At 28.3% G+C, this 23,790-nt stretch overlaps 1 protein-coding gene across 1 annotated transcript; it reads left to right on the top strand.

The window, feature by feature from the left end:
• Positions 1-4,120: 4,120 nt before the first annotated feature.
• On the top strand, positions 4,121-8,797 carry LOC107167007 (deubiquitinase DESI2). Its single transcript, XM_015515889.2, has 6 exons — positions 4,121-4,341; positions 4,517-4,612; positions 5,760-5,832; positions 5,893-5,986; positions 8,242-8,383; positions 8,463-8,797. Exons 2-6 carry the CDS (start codon positions 4,574-4,576, stop codon positions 8,631-8,633), a joined length of 519 nt encoding a protein of 172 aa, XP_015371375.1. The 5' UTR covers positions 4,121-4,341; positions 4,517-4,573; the 3' UTR covers positions 8,634-8,797.
• The last annotated feature ends 14,993 nt before the right edge of the window (positions 8,798-23,790 follow it).

Raw genomic sequence — 23,790 nt, 5'->3', positions numbered from 1 at the left:
CATAACAAATTATAAACATAGCCTTTTAACTCAAGTTGCAAACTTGTAAGCCGACAAAACATCATAACATATTTTATCACTCAAGTAATAATTTTTGAATTTTTTATTTATTACTTATTAATAAGTTATTGTATTAAGCGTTTAATATTGGTATTAGTTAAAAGGATGTAAAAATAAGAAATATTAGTAAATAAAAACTAGGTTAAGAAAACAAATACAGTTAGATAAACATAAAAATCAAAATTCTATAAACTAATAACACAAAAAACAACTCGGGTAAGAAAACAATTAGGTCAGTGCCGTAGAAACCGCGGTGCGGGCAAGTTCATTGCACCGGGGCCCCGCGTTGCAATTTCTAATATGAGGCCCATACTTAAATAAAATAACATAAGAATTAAGAATCTATACTAATAACAATTTTTTTTAATATGATCATAATATAATGATAATGATAATGATAATGCCGTTAACACTTTGTTATTTTAGTATAATATAGCATCGCCAGGCTTTAAATTAGTACTCCCAGTTCCCATATAATAATATAATTATTTTTAAATGTTTTGAATACATAATATATTATGTACAGTATAGTTGCTTAATAGCTTAAATAAATAAAGAGTAACGATTACATTAACATTTATACAATTTCAACTTTATTATTACCTAGTTATTAATTTGTCTATACAAAGTATTGAAGAAAAATTGATTAAAATTTTAATTAATTATATTTGTATTATAATTAAAAAGTCAGAATATAAATAAGTACAAATTTAAAATTATTGCAATGCAATTTATTATATTATTAGTGGGGTTGTGGACTGTGGGGGGCTGAGGCTCCCACGAATCTGTATACCATCAATTATATCAGCACCCCCTACATTCACACCCAATGTGCGCTTTTAAAGGGGCCACAGATTAAATTTGCACTGGGGCCCATCTATTTCTAGCTACGGCACTGAATTAGGTATAATTTAATCATAGTCAAATGTAACTAGGTTAAGTTAAATATCAATTCGCTTGTTGTGTTTCGATTTTAAGATTAATATATAAAGAATATGTAGATATAGAAAAGTGTTAAGACTGGTCAAAGTGTAAGGACCGTGTGACTCGATCGCTACTAGACGTCAGATTTAATAAAAGTGCTTATATTTAGTATTCGTTCATTTATTTGTGTACGTCTGTTATGGGCGTATACGACAAAGTAATTAGTAATTAATAATTATTATTAGGTACTTTTTTTTTTTTTGGAAATTATTTTCTATAACTTTTAATATTAAAGTAGGTAGTATAGGTAAACTATAATATATTATAGCAACTATTATTATATTAATATACTAATGCGGTGTGGTACCAGTGACAAAAAAAAACACACATATTGCCATATTGGTGGGATTATATGCCTCCCACCTCAGTAATTGTGCCACTTCAATACTACATTACGATTACTGTAACCTACTTAAGGTCTGAATGATGAAGTTCCAAGGTATAAAGACTAAAATATTTAAAGAAGATGAAACAGAATTTGGAGTTTAATTTTATATTCAAAAGTTTACAACCTCCGTTTGATAAATATGTAATTTTTAATAATTATTATCGTATGAGACAACGGGTTATTGAGCGATTGTGTGACATTTGAGTCATCACTCTTCAGTAGTTCAATCCACTAGTGTCACGTCATTTCACATAACAAATTAACGACAGTTTATATTACAGTTATACCTTTACAGTGTACATTCATAATAGGGATAATAATTATTATTTGTATGTTGAAAATTCATAGGAGAACGCCAAGTTAGAAATTTAGAATTCACTACCTATTTTTCATTTCCATCATTTAGAAAAGTCTAGAAACAATGTCAACCCGACTATCTAAAATATCATCGACAATTTCTTTAGAATATTAAACGGCTATAGTTTTAGAGGAAGAGATAATATTATATATCTTTTTACTAATTTCCTCCAAAAAATGCGGAATTCGTTTATCAGATTTTCCTATGCTTCTCGTGTAATCGTATCAATATCTATTCTTATATTTTATTTATTCTGTGGTTATATATAGATGGCCAGTCTGCAGTCATTATTCGACGTCTCGACAGTCGAGTCGAGATTCACAGTTTCACACTCATTACTCACCATATGCAGTCACTACGGAGTACTTGAGTAGTCACTGTAGTGGTAACTGAATAGGAAACATTTGCAGGAGTCGGACACACGGAAAGACCGGAAATAATAACAAAAAGCTAAGCGTAAAAGCAAGTACGTATAAAAAAATTTAAGTGTACCTATATTTTTATAATTGCATTTATTATATTATACTGTGCACTTGTGCATCGTTTAATAATAGTAAAGTGTGTATATTTTGTGGCCTTGTGGATAAATATTATTATTATTAAATTATTTGAGAATCCGTTTTTAACTACAGACGTAAAATATCCTTATTATAATATATTGATATTATTGTCCAAACATCGTTATAATCATCACGCCGGACGCCGAACGAAAATAATAGAGAACATCAGCAATGTTATTTCGTTAAGTTTAAAATTTGGATTATTCTCGATGAAATAGAAAAATAAATTAGTTACTAGTTTAAGTACTGCTATAATAAGACACAACTACGCGAGTAATAACTAACTATTTACAGGTAACAACAAAATGTACTAAAATACTTTATTATAATGTTTAATTTAATTACGTTTAAAACATTGGCACCTATTTGATATAAATACTATGAAACATAAATTATAAGTATTTAATCAACGCTAAATTGATAACTCAAGAGGATTGGTGTCATTGGTGAGTTCTGTCTTATGTTTATTACATTTTACACTATTGCATGACGTGTTATTTATATGGAAAAACATAAAGGAATAATAATTATTATTCAGACGGGTTTTTTATTTTCTAATCGGAACGGCCGATTCAATGAAACGATAAGCATTCTGAAAACTGATTTGAATTCGTAGTAATAGTCTACTTTAAGCCTTGAAAGTAGATAAACTTTCCCATATTTTTGGTTTTATCTTAGATAAATCTGAGTAATAATTCAGAGGTGTCTTAAAGAGTAAAGTAGTTACACCCTGGGCTAAACTAGATTCCTTTAATATTTAATTATATTGATTATAAGTTAAAATACATAAGTAAAATGCCTATGAGGCGATGACTGAACGTTATCGAGGAATTTTATTGATTCGGATTTCGGATATGGATTCATGCTAGCTATTTTTGGACTGTTTTCTCATCTGACGAAGGCGAGCGTCCTATTGCGTCGAGACCTATACCTATGTAAGAATATAAAAATTGATACTTATATCATTATTATTTTAATTAAATAGAAGTTTTGATGAACGAAATAAATTTATGAAAAATGAGGAATTGTCAGTCTCAATTCAAGCATCTCAAAAAATTCAAATCCTTACCGCCTACAATTATATATCGAACTCTATCGATCGGTAGGTATTACACCTTAGAATTATTATTTGTTTTTTGAACAAGCCTTAGTGACTATAGTTACCTAGCCAAATATTGTTTGATCTTGAGCTTGCAATATACTGAGCAGAGGCCAGACAGCAAATCACCAACTCCGATCAACTTAATAACGATTAAAAAAAAATTAATTATCTATTTGTTATCGTCATTTGTTAGTGTTTACGGTGAAATAATCGATCGTGTGACGGTCGTATTTTTGAACGAGCTCTCTACGCTCTATTGCAAACTCGCAACGGTCATTCGATGTTATTATTGATAACATTACCTACCATTTTCGTTATTTTTACAAAATGTATTATTGTGTATCATAAAGATCGAAGCAGTTAGCGTTTAACACTATGCCACTATTATATAATATAATATGCAATATAAATGTTCTCCGTTTTCCTCAGCTCTCCTCCGTTTACTGCGGCGGCCGGCGACAAGCCGACTGACGACCAGCGAATAGTGATTACGGTCGTCTACAAGACTACAACTCGTCTCGCGGGTATCGATGGCAGCGAGGAAAATCGATTCAGTTGGCCTCGTTACACACACTCACACATACGCATACACGTACGCACACACCAGCTACGGTGCGCGCGCGCACACACACACTCTCACACTCACACTCGTGCCGCCCGACGGACGACGGTTCCGTCATTCATTCCAAATTCCGATTCCGCACTCGGCGGATGCCGTACGGTCACGATCGTGTTTGCTATTCAGTGATAATACTATTCTGATAAAATAAGTCACCCGTCTTCGTCGTCGGTCGTTGTTAACCGCCGACCCGGCGAACAGGGAGTCCGAAAATAATACGGTTAACGTTCGTTGTCTCGGTTTTTATTCTCCATACTCTTCGTTTTCTGGGTACGTATCAATAAATACAATATCTTCTACTAATAATTATCTCACAGCTGCTGTCATTGTTTTACCGATCATCGTACCCATGAGACGTAACAAACAACACGCTTGTGTGTGCAGTCTTTTGTCTCGACTCTGTCCGTTTTTTAAAATCTTCATTGGTGCTCTATTTGTTTTCCAGTCGTACGTATCCGTTTGTGTGCGCACTGTATGGAAGCAGGACCACCTATCGTCCAACATGGCTGGAGAACCGGTGCTAGTGCACGTCTATGATATGGTATGTGTTTTTGATTGTTACCAATAACTACCACAACTGTGTGGGTCCAATGTTGTCTTATCAAATGAACCCCATGACACAATTTCTCCCTATGCCCAAATATCTTAGATTTTCAACTCTTCTAACTGTTACTTCGAATCCAACTACATGACGTATTGTATTGCCCTTGTGTTGTGTATAATGCGATTAGATAAGTAATGTATATTTTTAAATATTTTCATAGTATTACATTATGATACCAAATTTTTTAATTCAATTAGGTACTGTTTGATTTTCGTAAACATTATTTAGGTAGCTGGTTAAGAAGTATAATTTTACAATCCAATTAAACAAAATCACTAAAAATTATTTCATTGTTATCAATAGTTATAATTTATTACAATTATCTACCTTAATAAGCATTCATTAGAATATTGTAGGAATAAACCTATTTTATGTATATTTGATTTTTATTATCTACCTTAATTTCTTAGCTATGGTTAGTACTGTTTTTTTTTTTTTTAATAATCTTTTTATAAGTAGATGATAGGTAACAATATTATATTTATATTGATCCATTATTACTTTTCATTTTTGTATTTTGCTTTAAATATATCGAACTTATAAATTTATTCTTTCTAATATTTTAAATATTGAATAAATTAATAATAATATTTATTATAATCTTATTTTGAAGATTATGAATATTGAGACTATTGGTTTACCATATCTGAATGATAACAACCTTTTTAAAATAAATGTAAGTTAATTTAATTAATATGCCTACTTATTATTAATCATTATTATAAGTATGCTTGTTAAGTTCCAATACAATTCAGTTCTTTTAAAATAATAAATTCATGATTATACCTATGAGTAGGTAATTGGTTATATCTATAATCAGAGCTTTAAATTAATTGTTTCAATTCAATCATGATGCAATAGGTATATTAAATAATTGAAGGTATTGATTAATATTTAATGGCCTGCTTTGATGTTTACCTAGGTTAATATTTATAATGTTAATATTTTTATAGTAAAGCCAGTTACAGAAATACATAAATTATTAGGAAGCATAATATTTTTTACAATTTCTAAGTTATTTTTATTAAGATTAATTAATATTTTATGCTTATAATTTATTTTATTTTTCTTATTTTTTTTTAAGTATTGGATCAATGAATATACTACACACATGGGTCTTGGTGTATTCCATTCTGGCATTGAAGTGTATGGACAAGGTGAATATTATTTCAGTCATATCTTACATTTGAAGTTTTAATTTGTAACTTATATTACAGAATATGGATATGGAGGTCACGATAGATCAGATACTGGAATTTTTGATATGATTCCAAAAGATGTTTATGAATTAGGAGACCATTATAGATACAGGTAAAAAAAAATGTTTATTGATATATGTAAACACTAGGTAATTAATAGTTAGCATTTATTACCAACCAATAGAATAATATGCAAATTAATGTTATTTATCTCTATTGTGACAAACTAACAAGCACTATTGCAAGTTCCCCTACTGTAATACTATAATGTTTTTATACAAATTAGGTTAAACCACTAATTTTACAAATATATACTCATAAAGTATGTACAACAAAAATTTAAGACCACAATATAGCTTATTTGAATACCAAAATTGTATAATATTCCCATATATTTTGAATCATTGAAGCATAAGTATTTCAAATTTACTGTAAAAGTTTATAGTGTACTGTCTGAAACTTTGCTAAAAAATTCAAAAAGTTTTTTTAAATTACTAACAAATGTCCAGACTGACAAAAATCAAACTACATTTTTTTTTATATTAAAATCTATTTTAAAGTAGTCCAGTCAATTGGCCTTTTGAACTGTAAACAATTATAATTCCTTATCAGTTGTAGGTATTGTACAATTTATTTTATTTTTTCAAGAATATTCTGCTGAACATTCTTACTTTTTTTTTTTATTGTTAACAGAATAAATTTGATTTTTGTTATTTTTTCATGCTTAAGGCATATTATAGCGCTTATCTTTCAGTTGTTTTAAACGCTATAAAATCTGAGTCTTGATCGTAATATTTCAAGTACTTTTAAATATATATTTATTTATTAGGAGTTCTGATAAAAAAAAAAAAATATCACCCCATGATATAGAATATATTAAAAGCAGGTCACCATTACTCATTAATGCTGTTTACTAATACAACGTCTTTGACCTGTTTGTTATGTTTAAAGCTGAACGCGTCTTCAACCTCAGCAGATATCCGTTACATACACTTAATTTATAAAAAATTATAAAATTATTACACAAGGAAATCAAATTGACACAAAATTTAATGAAAACAATGGCATATAATGTAATATTTTATAACAGAATAACAATATTCAATAAAACAAATACTTACATAAATTATATCATACAATATAATTCTATTAGTTTAAATGTTTCTAGCTATTGGCTTTTTCGATTTTTTTTTAACTAATCATTTGATGATATTTTCAGTTTTAGCACGAAGTTTCATGAAATAATTTTATTACAGAAACTATATCTAGTAAAAATTTTATGTATATCCGATATTCTTATTTATACTTTATACTATATTTTAAAGTTTTATTCATTGACTTGCATGACAATCAAGTGCATTCCTAATTAATCATTTTAGAGGATGTCAACTCACTTTTTGTTTTCCCTCTGTCCCACGCTCAACATAGACAAAATGCATTTCTATAGAATCGTTTTTTCTGTTTTATGTAATCTTAGAGTAAAGGGTGATTTACCCACACCAAAAAAAAAAATAAAGAATAATATTTTTGAGGGAATGACAATTTAAATATCGTTTAAACTTACTTTTTTTTTTGTTTATTTTGAAAGTCAAATACAAAATCAAATAACAATAAATTATGATGTTGATATGTCATACCCTCTAAAATATTATTCTACATATTTTTTTGTGATGGGTGATTTTATTCTAAGATTACTTAAAAACATAGAAAAAACAATTCTATTTAAATGCGTTTTGTTTATGTTGAGCGTGGGCCAAAGAGAGAAAACAAAGAGTATGCTGACAATAATAATAATAATAATAAGTATTTTTGTTTTTCCTTTTATAAAATATATTATTTTAATTATAATTATGATAGTGAAAACATTTTAATAGTGTTAAATTATATCAGTTGCCTAGTATTTTTTCAGGCAACTAATTGAAGTGTTTATTAAGGAATCTTCTAATGTGTCTTTTAATAATGGGCAATATTTAGGACATATACAATTCCTTTTCCACCACATATAAGAATGTATTTATACTTTTTTTTTTTAAAAGAAACTTTGTTAACAATTAGTTTTGACAATTATATACTTACAATGATAGTACATAAAAGAATATAAAATTAATGGTAGAAAATATATTACAAATAAATTAAATTTTTAAACTAGCCTGGTTGAAGAAGTATATAAGTGAGGTAATAATTGGAACAATTTATGAGGAGAGAATAGATTGGACACTTTTAATAATGCTATTTATTTATTGCTGGTATTGTTTTTAATTCATAAAACAATTTGAAACATTCATAGGGACCCTAGAATCTTTAGATAGTCCTGTTTTAACACTAATTTAGAATTTTATAAAATATTGATGTTTGTTTTATTTTTAGAGAATCCATATACATTGGAACTACAGATTTTACAGTTAGTGATGTTAAAAGAATATTGATTGAACTTGGTAAGGATTTTCGAGGCGATAGATACCATTTAATGAATAAAAACTGTAATCATTTTTCTGGATCATTAACAAAGGTAAAATATTATTTTATTCTTAAATAACTTTGTTTTTTTATAACAATAAATTATATTGATCATAAACTTTTTACTTAAGATTTTATGTGGACAAGATATACCAAGTTGGATAAACAGGCTAGCATATGTTAGTTCGTGCATTCCTTTTTTTCAACGTTGTCTACCAAAGGAGTGGTTAACTCCAATTTCTCTTCAACGGAATTTGTCACGAAGAAAGTCGGATGCCTCTACTGAGCAACTCAACCCATAACATAATTATTTTTGCATCATAATAATTGTAAACAATATGATGTGTGCCATTCACATTAATTGCCTACTACTAAAATAAACATGTAAATGCAATGATATTATTTATAATATGTATAAAAAAAAAATATGTAGATTTTAAATTAAACGCTTTGAATTATAATATAATTACTTGTTTATTTATTTTTTATAACTTATAAATGGTTAACTAGTTTTGTAAAGCCCACTAAGAAAATGATCACGGTTATGAAGAAATATTAACTTATAACTTGTGTTCTATAAATAAAACAATATTTTTTTATTTATATTTTATAGCTTTCTTAATGATATACAAACAAAATAAAATAGTTACATTAAATCTTAAATTAATTATGCTTATATTTTACATTAATATTAAACCTATATAATATAATAATAGTAATCTACATCAATTATTTTAGATTTTTTATAAACTAAAATTTTTAAATAATAAGTAAGACTTAATTATTTAAATATTTATATATTAATCTATTTATTAGAAAAATTAAGAGGTTATATTATTTTCTAAAACAGTAATCAGTTATAACTCAGATAATATATATAATATTATATGGCAAAGAATTAATTGACTTGGTTTATACTTTCTTTAATAAATAATTTTAAATGATAAAAATCTAAGTATTATTAATAAGAGTTTTACAAATTCATTTAGACTGAAATACAGATGTTCTAAATATTAGACGAATAAATAAAAATGAAAATATTATTATATAATTGTTGTATGTTTAAATAATGTTTATTTAAATACTAATACAATAAATAATTATAAAAACATATCGGACAGAAAATAAATTTTATTGACTCGGTAAAAACTTAATGGCTGAGTGCTTAGACAAAGAAAATATTGTAAGTTTAATCGCAATTAATGATTTTGAATACTTATTACTAGGGTTCGGATTTGAAGGCAAATGCCTTTCTTTTATTTAATATAATAGAAAAATAATTTTTATACAAAAATGTGTTTCATTTAATTTCTTAGACGATGGATGCATTTTTTTTTGCCTTTTTTTGCCTTTTTACTTATAAATGCCTTTTTTTTACTTTTGGACTTATAAATGCCTATTTTGTGTTTAATTTTTTCAGTTGATTTTATAATTTTATACACAGCTTGCGTATTATCGCTAAAATATTTTAACCCCTAACTGAAGACAGCCTATCAAAATACATGGTAGTCAGTTTTTTTTTAATACCAACTAGTTTATTTTGCATGCAGTTTTAATTTTTAATTTGTATTTTTCTCAAAATGTGTGCAATTGAAAGTGTTTAAAAAATGTTCACTTATATCGAGTTACGGATATTTTTTAGATTAGGTAACCAATTAAGTTTGGAGTCGAATGTTATTCCTATAATTTTAATTTTATTATGGTGAGGTATAACTAAGTTGTCTAGTGTTACCTATATTGAGAGCTTTTATTTTTTTTTTGTTTTGTAAAGATAATACTTTGTGATTTGAGGTTAGAGAATTAGAAGCCAGTTTTTTTTTACCAATCAGTTAGGCTGTTAGCACTTATTAATAAACTAGTTATTTTGTGGTTAACAATTTATAAAATTTTCAATTTTTTTAACTTAAGATTGAAAATTTAAAACAAAGTTGCATATTATATAAGTAGTTAATTTTGTAGTAAAAAAAATAGAAAAAATATTAAAACAATTTTTTTATAGTTGTTTTAAATTCAAATTTAATCGAAATTATGTATGTAAAAATATGTTAACACATGTATAATACCTATATATGTTTATTTGTTTTAGACATTTTATGTTAGAAAATAGATGAATTATAATATTTGAACAAATTAGAATTTATTGTAATTCAAAAGTATTTTTTATTATTGTATGCATAAAACTTGTGGCTAAATTTAAAATTACTCCACATAAAAAAAAATAACGGTGTACTGAAATGATTGCATTGTTAAAATTAAAAAACTACGTCGAAGATTTGAAATTCTACGTGACGATATCGAAATAACTTTAAATAAGTTAACGTGAATATTTACGTTAAACGAAAAGGCTGATTGTAACTGTGTAGACACATTACCAGTTTTTGTGTATAATCCTGGAAGCGAGGGAATGAATTATACACGATTTGGTTGTTTATTTATTTATATAAATTTATTCAATTTATTTATGATTTAACAAGTACAGGCGGCGTTCGATGATTCAGGCGGAAGGTGGACGAGACGCCCAGATCGATTAGCAGGCACTACTTCTCCTCCTCTTTCTGCTCTTCCTGCTCTTATTGTAACCCTTAGACCGTCTGCTCGAGGACCTCTTCCTCCTCCTGCTACGGCGACTGATGCCTGAACAAGAACTTCCACGCTTGGTGGCCGCAGTCGTGAGGTTGCCGGACGACGAAGCGTCTTCGGTGTTCTCTTCGTCGGTTTCAGCATCGGTGTCGCTACCACTGGTCTGACGCCGACGACGCCGACGTCGCCGACTACCCTTCCGCCTTCTCGATCTCCTCCGAGACGCCGCGTTCATCATCGACGAGTCGTTTTCGTTTTCGTCATCTCCGTCGTCGTCGTCGTCGTCGTCGTCGTCTTCGGTGTCTGTGATCGTGTCGTAGCTGTCTTCTTCTTCGGTACTATTACCAACGCTCCGTCTCCTGCCCCCACGGCGACCGGACCGCGACCGCCTCCTGCGTCTTGTCGATCTGCGACGTCTCGAGGATCGACGACGACCACGTCTCATTTCTACTAGGCCACTAACACCAGCCAAAGCATTGGTAACACCACCCGTCTCGACGTCGTTATTTCTCAGCGACTCGCTTCGTACTGTCGGCTTTTTCGCAGTGAGTCGCTTTTTAATGCTCCTTTTGCCATCCATAATATATTATGTGACGTGATGGTTTGTTCTGAATATATAATGACAACCTCAGATGGCACTCGTACGATTTTCAACAATTAACTAATATCCTTCCTTCGCATTACTATGTCGAATAACAAACAACTCGTCCGTACGACGCAACGTATAAATACTAAACACAGTGACCATATTTTTATTTCAACCAGCAACAATAAAATAATAATGAAATCCGCTCTTGGCTATAAATATTATAGTGTAAATTATAGTATATTATAATTATAATTATTGTATAATTATATTATAGTGTAAATATTATGTATTTCAATATGATACATTATTATTATTATTATTATTATTGATCTTTACATAAAACATCGGCTGTTTGGGCCATTAATTTGACATTAACTTAAAATTGGTTAACAGAGTTGTGATGACATTGTGATATTACGTGGCTTAAATTAAATTATAAAAATTATGTATTTTTTTTATAAATTGTATGATGCGTTGGAGGTTGATCGTATAAGTCTGGTCCTAGTGCTTCTCCGATGTGTTGTGAAAAATTGTGTTTTTTTTTTCTCATGTCTTCGTATTTTTGGCATTTATAGGTAGTGATGAAATTCTACAGTTTGACTATGTAGACCACTCCGCACGTTTCGCATATAGGTGGGTCTTTTCCGATCATGAGATGGTTGTTCGTGATGAATGTGCTCCCTGTTCGTAGCCGATTTAGTCGGTACACCTAGTTTAATCTTTCCTTTTTACTCCTGGCCTCTGGGTTCCTGGATGTTGTTTTTTATTTGTTATTATAACATAGTATTATTCTGGTTTGTCCATTTGTTATGCCATTGGTGGTATAGAACTTGATTGGTTCGTTTTTTTTATGCCTTCGTTTGTGTATTGGAGTGAGAGAATTGGAGTGTCGTTGGAAATTGCTGCATTTGACTTTTCTAGATCTGCTTTTTCGTTGTCTTGTATACTGACTAGTGTCCAACCGTCCAGGTACTCATAGATAACATATATCTATGCTCATATCTCGTGATTCGTAGGTTAGGTTAGGTTAGGTTTAATATAATCAAAAATATTACATAACCCGCGAATAATGTAAGCATCTGTGTTTTTAATTTTAATTTGTCGTGTGCAATATTACCAATTTTGTTTTTTTTTTCGTAATTTTCGGAGTAATTTTATTCCTTCATAGTACTAAGTAAGCCATACATACCTTGCGCCGCGGAAGCAATGCGAAAGCAGATCCCGCGGCGTCGTCGGTTAAAACAGAAAAAAAAAAAAAAAAAGTACTAAGTAAGCCATACATACCTACAAAATTATGTATATACATGTTTCCAAACAACATAAAATAATTTTTTCTCGAAAATATATTTTTCCGTGTCAACGGTCAGATTCACTGTTTCAATTATCCGGTTAATTCCGTGTTTGATATAAATAGTTAAATAGTTCCCTAAAGGAGGGCAAGTATAATAGGTTAGTGAATAGTAAAAACTAAACTTATGATTTAGTAACGTACATTATGAAAATGGAGGTAGACATATAGAAGATAGGTAATTAGTAAAGTGTCGAATAATTACATTATTCGCTTCATTTCGTCATATATATGTTACGGTCAAAGTGTAAAATGCCCGGACAATGTGTACAATGCCCAATTTCAATGGACAATGTGGAAAATTATACGCTTTCCCGGGAATTGTACAGAATGACCAGAGCACAGTGGGCAATTACAATTAATTAATAAAAAATGTATAAAACAATTTTTGTTATCTTAATAATTTACAATAATTTATTTTATGAATATTAACAAATTTTTTTATTTATTTTTGAAACTTAACGTATCATGACATTTAGAAGTACATAGTTTACCTGCACCCCTACACTTACATTTATTTGTTTTGCATTGTTGTTTACAGTTACACCGGTCATATCCTTGACCGTCAAGGTTAGAAAATTTTCTAGCCGCTTCTCTTCGGAGATGTTGTTGGTACTGTTTCAATCTGGACTGTTTCAATATGACTCTTTGCATATTTCAAATTGATTTCTAACGTAAAGTTGTTAAGTTTACCTTCCATGGTACGAATTTCATAATTATTGTTTTTTACTGAAAAAATCCGGTTTTAGTTATAACATAATAAAAAATAAAAATCAGTATAAAAATTACCAGACATAATGACTCCTAAAATAGATCGCAGATCACTCCGTGCTTTATCAACATCAGGTATTCTAATTTTAACATTTTCGCCAATTTTTCCTTCACGAAGTCGATTTTCAGAGTTAGTCTTCATTTTTGAGGCTTGGACTTTTAAATTATACAACGATTCGCTTCTTTTTGCTATGATAGTTTCCTGTCTTGATTGTATAATAATATCAGCTCGTTCTTCATTAACATCAATATTTTCTTCAGCAGATGTATCAACAGATTTTTCTTTAGGTTGTATCTGAGTTTTTTTTTCGTGATTGATATTAATAGAATTCAGTGCGGTTTCGAAATCATCATCAGTCTTAAGCTTATGTATGATACTTTCTGGTAGAGAAGTAGATTTCAAGTCTATTTTTGCTCGGGTACCAAACATCGTCTCATAAGGAGAACATTTAATTCCGTGATGTTAACTTCTATTTTTCATAAATTGAATGAATTTAAGTCCCTCACTCCATTTATTGGTTTCATTATCTGTTAACCAAGTGGCAAGCATATTTTCTACATCCTGGTTAGCCCTTTCGACAGAGCCCTGGCTCTGTGAATGCCGTGGCTTGCCATGCACAATTTTCAGTTCTTCCCACATACTACATAAATCTTCAATAACCTTGTTAACAAATTCTCTATACCGTTATCACTCTGTAAGATGCACGGAGCTCCAAATGTAGTAAAAATATCAAGTAATATATAGGCAACTTATTCTGCGCGTTTGTGTGTTAATGGTTTAAGTAAAACATACCTACTTCGTTATGTGATCTTGTCCATATTGATAAACTAAAATAAATCGATAATTTCCATCAGGTTGAGCTTGCATATCAATCAAATCTACTTGACAACGAGAATTCGTTTCTGAAGAAATTATTGGTTTAACAACTAGCCCTATTTTCACCGTTTTACCTTTTCTCTGACATAATTCACATAGGTTTTTAAATATATCATTAAACATTCCCTAGTAATGTTTTTATATTTTGCATTCAGTTCATGTTCCATTCGGTTTCTACCTCCATGTCCAGTTTGCAAATGCACGTCATGAATTATTTTATATAACTCTTCGTTATAAACATAATATTTGATAGTATTTGGATCAGTTACCGGTACAATTATTTTTTCAATATTACTTACATTCATTATATCATAACACTTCAATAATTTATAATCATTTGGTTTTAATTTTACTCCACTTTTTAACCGTTTGACTTCTTCTAATACTTCGTTGTATTTTACTTAACTTAAAAATACATTATTCGAATTTTTTTTACTCAAAATAATACTAAATTTTTCACAACATTTGAAATCAACCATTTTAAATATTAAGAAAATTCGTAATAATAACACGTGTAAAAATACATCCTATCCGTTAGATGGTGTAATTTCAACTGATCTAATTCAGTCGTTGGCAAACCCTCTGATAAAAATATTATCATGCGGTAATAATCTATTACATTCGTTGTACTCTAATAATTATTACACTCGTATATACAGATATCGAAACCATATAGGTATAGTATCGACTGTTACAATACGTACAGAGTACTGACGTACAGTTATTAGTACAGTATAAGTATATATATAAGTTATATAGTTATATATATATAAGTTATATAGTTTAATACCATCGAGGAGAAAATTTAATCGATTATCGTTATCGACGTTATCGTTGTAACATTAAAGAAAAATATCATTCTTTATACATGTAGGCGCGGAATCACGATAAACTTACATTGCTCACAAACAATTAAGTACCTACTGTACACAATGCCCGCCTATTGTATTACAATAACCAGGTAATGTACTCAAATTAAAAGCAGATTCAGCTATTTCCAAATAAGACGAGCACTGTGCACAATGCCCGAATTATACACTTCGACCGTAACATACCTATACAAGCACTGAAAAATGTCGACGTCTCTTAATATTAAAGTCGCTCAATCAAAAAAAAAATATATATATTGTTTAATATAGTATTAAAAAGTTTTTAATAATAATAATTTGAATGTTATATTATGTTTATGTTTTTATATTAATTATTAATTATTGATCTGACTTAATTTAATATACTTGTAGGTAGCTAGGTGCTATTCGGGTTTTCATTGGGATATTTTTTTAGTTAAAAATTCTGAAATTAGTGATCCGCATTAGTACAAACTAATGCAAATCATAATACAATTACCAACGTAAAAAAAATATAGAATAGTTCAATTATTGTGAGTCCGTTGGCTGGAGAAACGTTTTTATTTTTTCCTGAGAAATTTTTGATACAAATTATAAAATGAGTGGTACAAATTACTCGATTATTTAACTGTCAGGTTTTCCGGTTAGTTATATTCATTTTTCATGATTCACTGTTTGTTCTCATGGTTTTGCATTTCATAAACTTTTTGAAATGCTTTTGCCTATATAGTGGTATGAAGGAATGTATGCAGCGTGCGATAAAAGTGTCAAGCTAATGAAAAAAATTTACTTGGGTATCAATGTTATAAAATATAAATGTTAAGTTATAAGTAAATACCTAATTAACAAAAATCTTAATTTATTTACTTTAATATTTTAAAGTTGGCATAGAGAAAAATAATTTCATTTTTTAACTACCTGCTAAGTCAAACATAGCAATTATTGTATTATTGTCAAATTGTATTAATAATAAGTAAATATTTCGTTAAAAATACATCCTACTATTCATTATTGTTAAACAAAACGTTTACAACACATTTAAAGCCAGCTAAGTTATTTTATCAAAGAATACTTATTCGATGATGAATATTTGAAATAATTGTGTACACTGTACAGCGTGGTTAAATAAAATATAATTAACTAATTAGTTGTAACTATAGTTATAGTATTTATAGATATGCAAAACTAAATTTCAACTAAACGTCTTGACGCATTATTTTCAAATTAACTGGAAAAAACTAAATTGTATACTTTAGCAAGTAAAATTATTGAGTATTTGAGTTGGTTAGAAAATTAACTAACAAGTTTACCCTACTAGTTTAGGCTAAATCTTTTTTAAAAAATAAGCCTTTAACTATAGTTAATGCCTAAATTTGGTAACCGAGTCTGATGTATTGTCTATACTTAATACTATTATAAGTGAATCGATGTAGGCCCATCTAATATAGTCGCAACTATTTAAGGGCTATGTGAGGGGGAGGGGGGCTAAGTCAACTAATATAATGGCTAGTAAGTCACGAAAAATGTATTCTTTAGTAAAACGTAGAATTGGCTGAGAATATTCCAAGACTGTTTCTTAAATTGTCCAAGTGCTTTTATATAGATTTGATGTACCATTTAAGGTTAGTGTTCAGTAGCAATATCATTTTTTTTTTCAAATCTTAATCAACGGTTTTATTGTAAATGACTAAGCTAATTTTATACTCATACATATAGAACACTAGCTGAACCAGTGCACTTCGTAGCCCGTTGAAAATCCTTTCTCTTATACGTCTCAAACTGTGTATAAAATTAATTTCCTGTGAATAAGCGAGCAGTATATTTTATACATAGATTATAGGTATAGATAATAGATAGGTAACGGTTAAAGTATACCAAGTACCTAATAATCTTACAACGATATGGATATTCAATTCAGTTTATCAATTTATAATCATTATGTAATTTTATTCGTTTTACGTAATAGTAACACCAATTCAGGAATATATGTTATATAATAATAATATAATCAACCATCTATAAATAAACAAAAATATCCATCGTAAATCTCAAAATTTCCGTTTGAACACCTCCCGGGTTGGGCCTTTCACTTTTTACCATACCCTATCTTCTGTCCATAGGTCTAATATATATCTGTACCAAATTTCGTCGCAATTAGTCCAGCCTTTTAGGAACGCATAATGTTCAGACAAACAGACAGAAATATAATTTAATATATATTTTGAGTATATTTAGAAATTCAAATAATCGGCATTTGAATAAATAAATTATTAAAGAAAAATTGTGTGCATGCTAAATGCTTGGTGAATCATACTGGATAAATATTATTATCATATACATATATGTATAAACATTGATTTTATTAATAGTACAGACATTTTCACGGTAATAATAATAATATTATATATGCACCTAACGTCATGAATCATAACTCTTCATGTATACGTTACGTTGTACAGGGTTCATTATACTTACCAAGAACCGTCCTCGATAAACACTTTTGCGTTACATTCATACCGCAACCACACATTTATTAAACGGATGTTGTGCATACAAACATATTTTTTTAACAACCCCATTGTAATCATACGACGTCTATGCCCATCTCGCGTATAATAATAATAATGGTGTGTCTTTTATTCATAAAACATTATATTATAGTTATATATATATATGTACCTACATATGATATTGTATTGGCAGACGTCAATTTAACGACTTCACCAGAGCATCACAATATGTAATAATAATCACAATTCATAATGATGCACCTATATGTATATGTATCATAAAACGAAATAAATCGATACAACTCGTATTGTATGAAAATTATAATCACCCGAGCAAATGTATAATGCGTATCCTACCCGATAAACAAGTAAGTTGTGTCCAAATTACGATTTTAACACTAAACATTATATCAGTTTCAAACATGTTCTTATGCAGGTTAAGATATTATAAACCTACTACCTACTTGCATAAAAAAAAAAAAGGAAATGCATTTTATAATGCAATGGGTATGTCTAAGATTACAGAGGTGCGTATTATATATAGTTGTAGGTAGGTGATTTCATTGTTTTGAAAAATGTATAAGAAAGACATTTTTCTAATTAAATACAAAATTAATCTTTATATTATTGTAATATATAGAATACATTATAACATAATACAATAATGTTAAACAATAACCGTATTGTGTTGGACCTAAATAAGTAAGTACTTTGATGGTACCTATTTTATTTTCTATTGTTGCAGTACTTTTAGATAATATTTAATTAATTGGAAACATAAAATCATAAAAGTATAATTTTATATTGGTATTCACCTACTAATAAACAGATGTTCAATAACTTATAATTATTTAAGTTTAGGTGCTGTAATAAAAATATATCAAGATAATATTGTGTTATTTAATGAACGATTGATTGTTATTATAAATAATTATAATGTTGGTTCATTAGGTACTCGAAGACATTTTATTGCATTTTATTGAGATTAGGAATGATAAATAATAAATACATACTTCGGTTGACGGTGGAAAATGGACGATCGGAATGCCAATATTTAGTGCTTCATTCCTGTCGCTTCCTGTCATAACTTTCGGAATTCTTGATTAACTCTTGAACCCGGACAAAAACTCTGAGTGGGGAGGGAGAAACGTTTCACCATGCATCAGCTCTATCCACGGTTGGGAATGCCATTGGCCGATCGACTGTGGAAATCCGTCAATCTGCACGTTAGTTAATTTTATATTATTGAACACTAAGAATAATTGAAAAAAAATGATTTTTAATCGCCCAACTATTTTTTATGCATTGCCACATTGGTATACTATATCACCACACCATTTAAATAATCTATTTTTTATTTGTTTATTTTAAAATTATTTTAACGTGACACACTCTTTTATAGACTATTTGTGATAAAATATTTTTATAATTACATATTGTGTGATATTTATTTGGGCATTGAATAGTCTTTATATGTTTTAATAGTAGATACTCCTCTTAGTTAAGTTGATTCTTAGTTGAGAATTATGTTTTTTTCATAATAGACATGTGCTATGAAAATAAAAACAATTTCTTAATTAATTTTACTCTTTCCTTATTTATAGTTTTCGATGGATTTTCACCAGCTAATGCTTTGCAAATATGATTTCCGAATAAAATACTTATATTAAAATTACGTTAATAGATTATAAATCCATAACATTATAAATGTTTATTGGATTTGTATGTTTTTATCTTATGAATATTTACCTCTTCACTGATATTTTATACTGTGCAATTTTTTTGCTGTAACGCTTATTATTCAATTTAGAATATTAAGGACATTCCCTAAAATGACTAAAACTTTGATTATATTAAGTAGTTTAAAAATGTTAGCGAATTTTAAAATATCAGCATATAAAACTACGCCAAAATATATTAGAATTCTAATTTAAACCAAATAATATGTACTTAGATGAGATTTTTGGTGCACAACTTATTGAAATAAACTTAATACTAAGAGCCATTCCAATTTATTAAATATTTTTACAGAACGTTTAATATTTTGTTGCTGTTTAATTAACAAATGATGTAGAGTATATAGCACGTCCCTTTAAGGTTTATTTCAACAGCACCCTTAATTTAAATTTCGAAGTTTCGTTTATTCCATGTTTGTAACTAACAAACTGAAAATTTAAATTTAAAACCCCTCACCATTGGTTTCTTTATTTTATGGTAAATTAATTCTTTACAAATGACATACAACCGTATATACATTAGCATGAAAAAATTTGAAATTTAAATTTAGAAGACTGGGAAAACAGACCTGCTTCTTGTTAAGCCATGTATTTGATTTATTGAATCATCCAAAAATAATTGATATATTTTCGTTTAACTCACTCTTTAGTTATGCCTAAAGTAAAAATTAGCTTAGTTTATATTCTATTAATAATTGAATTGGTTTCTATATTTATTACATTTTTTTTTTCGTCCACATTTCTTTATTTTTTAATTTTTCATACATATTTAGCTGTTTTTACTGCATAAATGCATACATATTTCTATATTTTTTAATGAATAATTATTCCTAACTCTATGTATGATAATATATCATATGTTATCTAAATGAACTTTGATCACGCTGTATGATACCTACATGGTACGGAATCTGACATTACCGCGGCATTATGATATATATTTTTTTCTTTATTGAGATTTTAACCTTAAATTATTCCGTCTAATAAATCATAACGTTAGATTATATACTCTACAGCCTACTCTTTATACACACATGACTTAAATATCATATAAAATTATGGGTCACGACTACACTTTGACGTCGGTGTTCGGACTGTATTGTTAGATATTTAGAACTACGTTACTATTCCCATTATTGAACATGAAGTGGAAGTTGGGTACTTGGGTTTACAATTCCAATTCACTCAGACGAATGGATCTTATAACAACTTTAGTGACCTGCACGGTCCACGGATTACAGATATAAGCATGTAAATCGTATATCATACAATATATGACTTTCATATAAAGGTAATAAGTGATTTTTTTTGATTTTTGTTTTCAGATAAATGAAGTATTTCACGAAAACTCCATAGAATATTTCAAATTTTTTTAAATATAAAAACCCTAGTTATTATGTTTTGATACAATTTTAGACTTATACTTTATAAAAACCAAAAAAAAACTTAAAATTCTGCACATAAGCTACTAGTAGTTAACTACTACAAGGTTTTTGTAAATACATATCTGCACGCTATTCGTACTAGACTAATTTTTAGCATATCATATTATTATAGAAAATCTCCATAAATGCAAACCTATATGGAGGCAGTAATCAACCTAGACTAATGATTTCAATAGCAATAACTTGTCTCAACTATCAGTTACATTAACTAATACTATAATTTAATAATTTAAACGGTCGTCAAAATTTTTATTGTTCATAAAGAAGGTAGAAATCATGTGAAACAATTTCTAAATAACTAGTCAACTTTAATATACAAGCCACTGCCCACTATAGGTATAAGCTATAACTGCTATATAGAACTTTTAAATAATATGAATGACCATCTTTTTAATTCTTATAAGCGTTTTTAACAGTATTACTATATATTTTTGATTTCTAGCATCCTTTATGTTTATGGTATAATCCTAGGTAGTTTTGTTTTTTTTTATTTTATACAGTTACAAAATTTACTAGTTTTATTACCTACCTATTTTCATTTTAACTTTAAAGATAAATCAAAATACAATTATATTCATTTATGAAACTTTATAAATACAATGAGGTTACCATACAGACATGCAGTATCCAAATAATTATCTTTTGATGTATACTTCTATATGTGAAAATTAATTTGTATTTCCAGCTAAAGTAAGCATATAAACAACTTATTTAAAATGACAATCTGTAAATTTATATACTTCACTAATACACTCATACAATTTTTTATTATATTTTATTATATTTTATTAGCATCTTACTATATATTATGAAGGTTTAAACATTAAACATAATACTATAGTCACATTGGCATAATGTTTTGTTATTATTATTATTATTAAATTGTTTTATAGATAAATTTCAAAAATACATAATTTTAAATTATGTATAATTAGTTTAAAAACGATTTTAAAATTAGGTATGGTACACGATTTGATATGGTTAAGTGTTGCCATCCTATCTCTACACCAGGTGAATCAAATTTAAAAAATATAACTCATTACAAATCACAATTTATGAAATTTTAATCAATCATGTTTTAAAAGCACTAGACTATATCAGATAATGAAATTATAGTATGCACAATTGAGATAATTATTTTTAATAATATACATTTTAATACGCCATGTGATTTAAGTATATTTTATCATCATAAGTACGAGAACAAGTCTTATAGATAAAAAAAAAATGTATCAATCGAAAGCGTGCAACAAATAAAACACGAAAGAGAAAATTATGTTGAAACAATAAAAAGTTAAATACATTAAAAAAATGTATAAAAACAATTTTTGTCAATATTGATTAAAAGGTACCATTCAATAACTAAAAAAAAATAATAATAAAGACCAGTATAGGTAACTGTATAAGTACCCATACTTATATAATAACATTGAATTATAATACTGGCAAACATATTATACTTATAATTTAAAAATTACAAAAGTCCTATTGGCTATTGGCAATACGAAATTAGTATCAAAAATATTCATTGTTGGCTGATCCTATTATTTGACGCGAAAGTTGTCGAAATTTCCCGTGTCTGGTTTAGAGAGTGAAACATTATTGGCATAATCAGCGCGCGACATGATTAGCGGCGTGATTAGGACGCGATAATTCGGGAGGATATAAATTACCTTTTCACGTGCACTATGCACTAGTGCAAACATATTATAACACTTATCACTTGATATAGGGTAGATAACATCACAGATTAGTTATTATTATAGGGCTCGGAAGTTGATGACTTTTTAAAATACTTTAAGTACTCTATTTTACTATAAAATTCTATATAAATTTATCGAAGCTTCGAATTACTCAAAGTATTACATAAAAATGATAAAAATGAAATATAAAAATATAAAAATAATAAAATGTAGGTATATTCACTACAATACGACGACGACAAATTATGTAATCGTCGAGATAAAATCGGATATGTACTAATCTTAGTCTGTGGTAATTTCTAAGTTTTAAGTTATCGGCATAATAGTCGACAAGAAACGATAAGAACTGATGTGAAATGAGTAAAAATGACTAAAAATGTGGGAATATGATCTAAAAATTACTAAAAATGACTTAAAAAGTAATAAAAATCAAAAAATGCAAAATAAAAATTAGTTATTCAGATTCACATGCTAATGAAACAGATTTGTGGCCAAGAGAGCATCGTCTAAAAAGTTCCAAAAAAAAAAATGCAATTATGCATCAACATTCAACTTCTGAGCCCTAGTTATTATGGACAGTTTTAATTGTATTTAAATGTATATATATATATATATATATATATATATATATATTATAGGTAAGTATATAATCATTATAAATAAAAGTAAAATAAATTTTACACTATTCCTATATATAATATTATGTGGATTAAATAATTGGCCGTTGTGAAGCTTCGAAGCTATTGTAAAATTCATTCATAAATTATTAAATGGAGATATTTACTCTTCTTACCCATTATATAATGCTTCAGTTTCTAAGTTATGTTTTTTTATACACGTCTTGTGTCATTTTTATTGTCCCGTATTCCAGATTCCTGTGCTTGACTGTACACCACTAGGTAATTACTATTAGGTACCTATATATTATAAAGTTATGCGATAAACCAGCCACTTTTTGGAATAATTCAAATAGTTGCAAAAGACAAAAGGGATTCATCTTCTTTTCGTCATTATTTTGTTTAAAGAAATTCATATTACAGTTTGACTTTAAT

Source organism: Diuraphis noxia, unplaced genomic scaffold (assembly GCF_037042655.1).
Source record: "Diuraphis noxia isolate RWA-SAM2 unplaced genomic scaffold, SU_Dnox_SAM2 contig0001, whole genome shotgun sequence".
Taxonomy (NCBI): Eukaryota; Metazoa; Arthropoda; class Insecta; order Hemiptera; family Aphididae; genus Diuraphis; species Diuraphis noxia.
The sequence above is the reverse complement of the archived record's forward strand: the minus strand, read 5'-3'. Positions and strand labels throughout refer to the sequence as shown.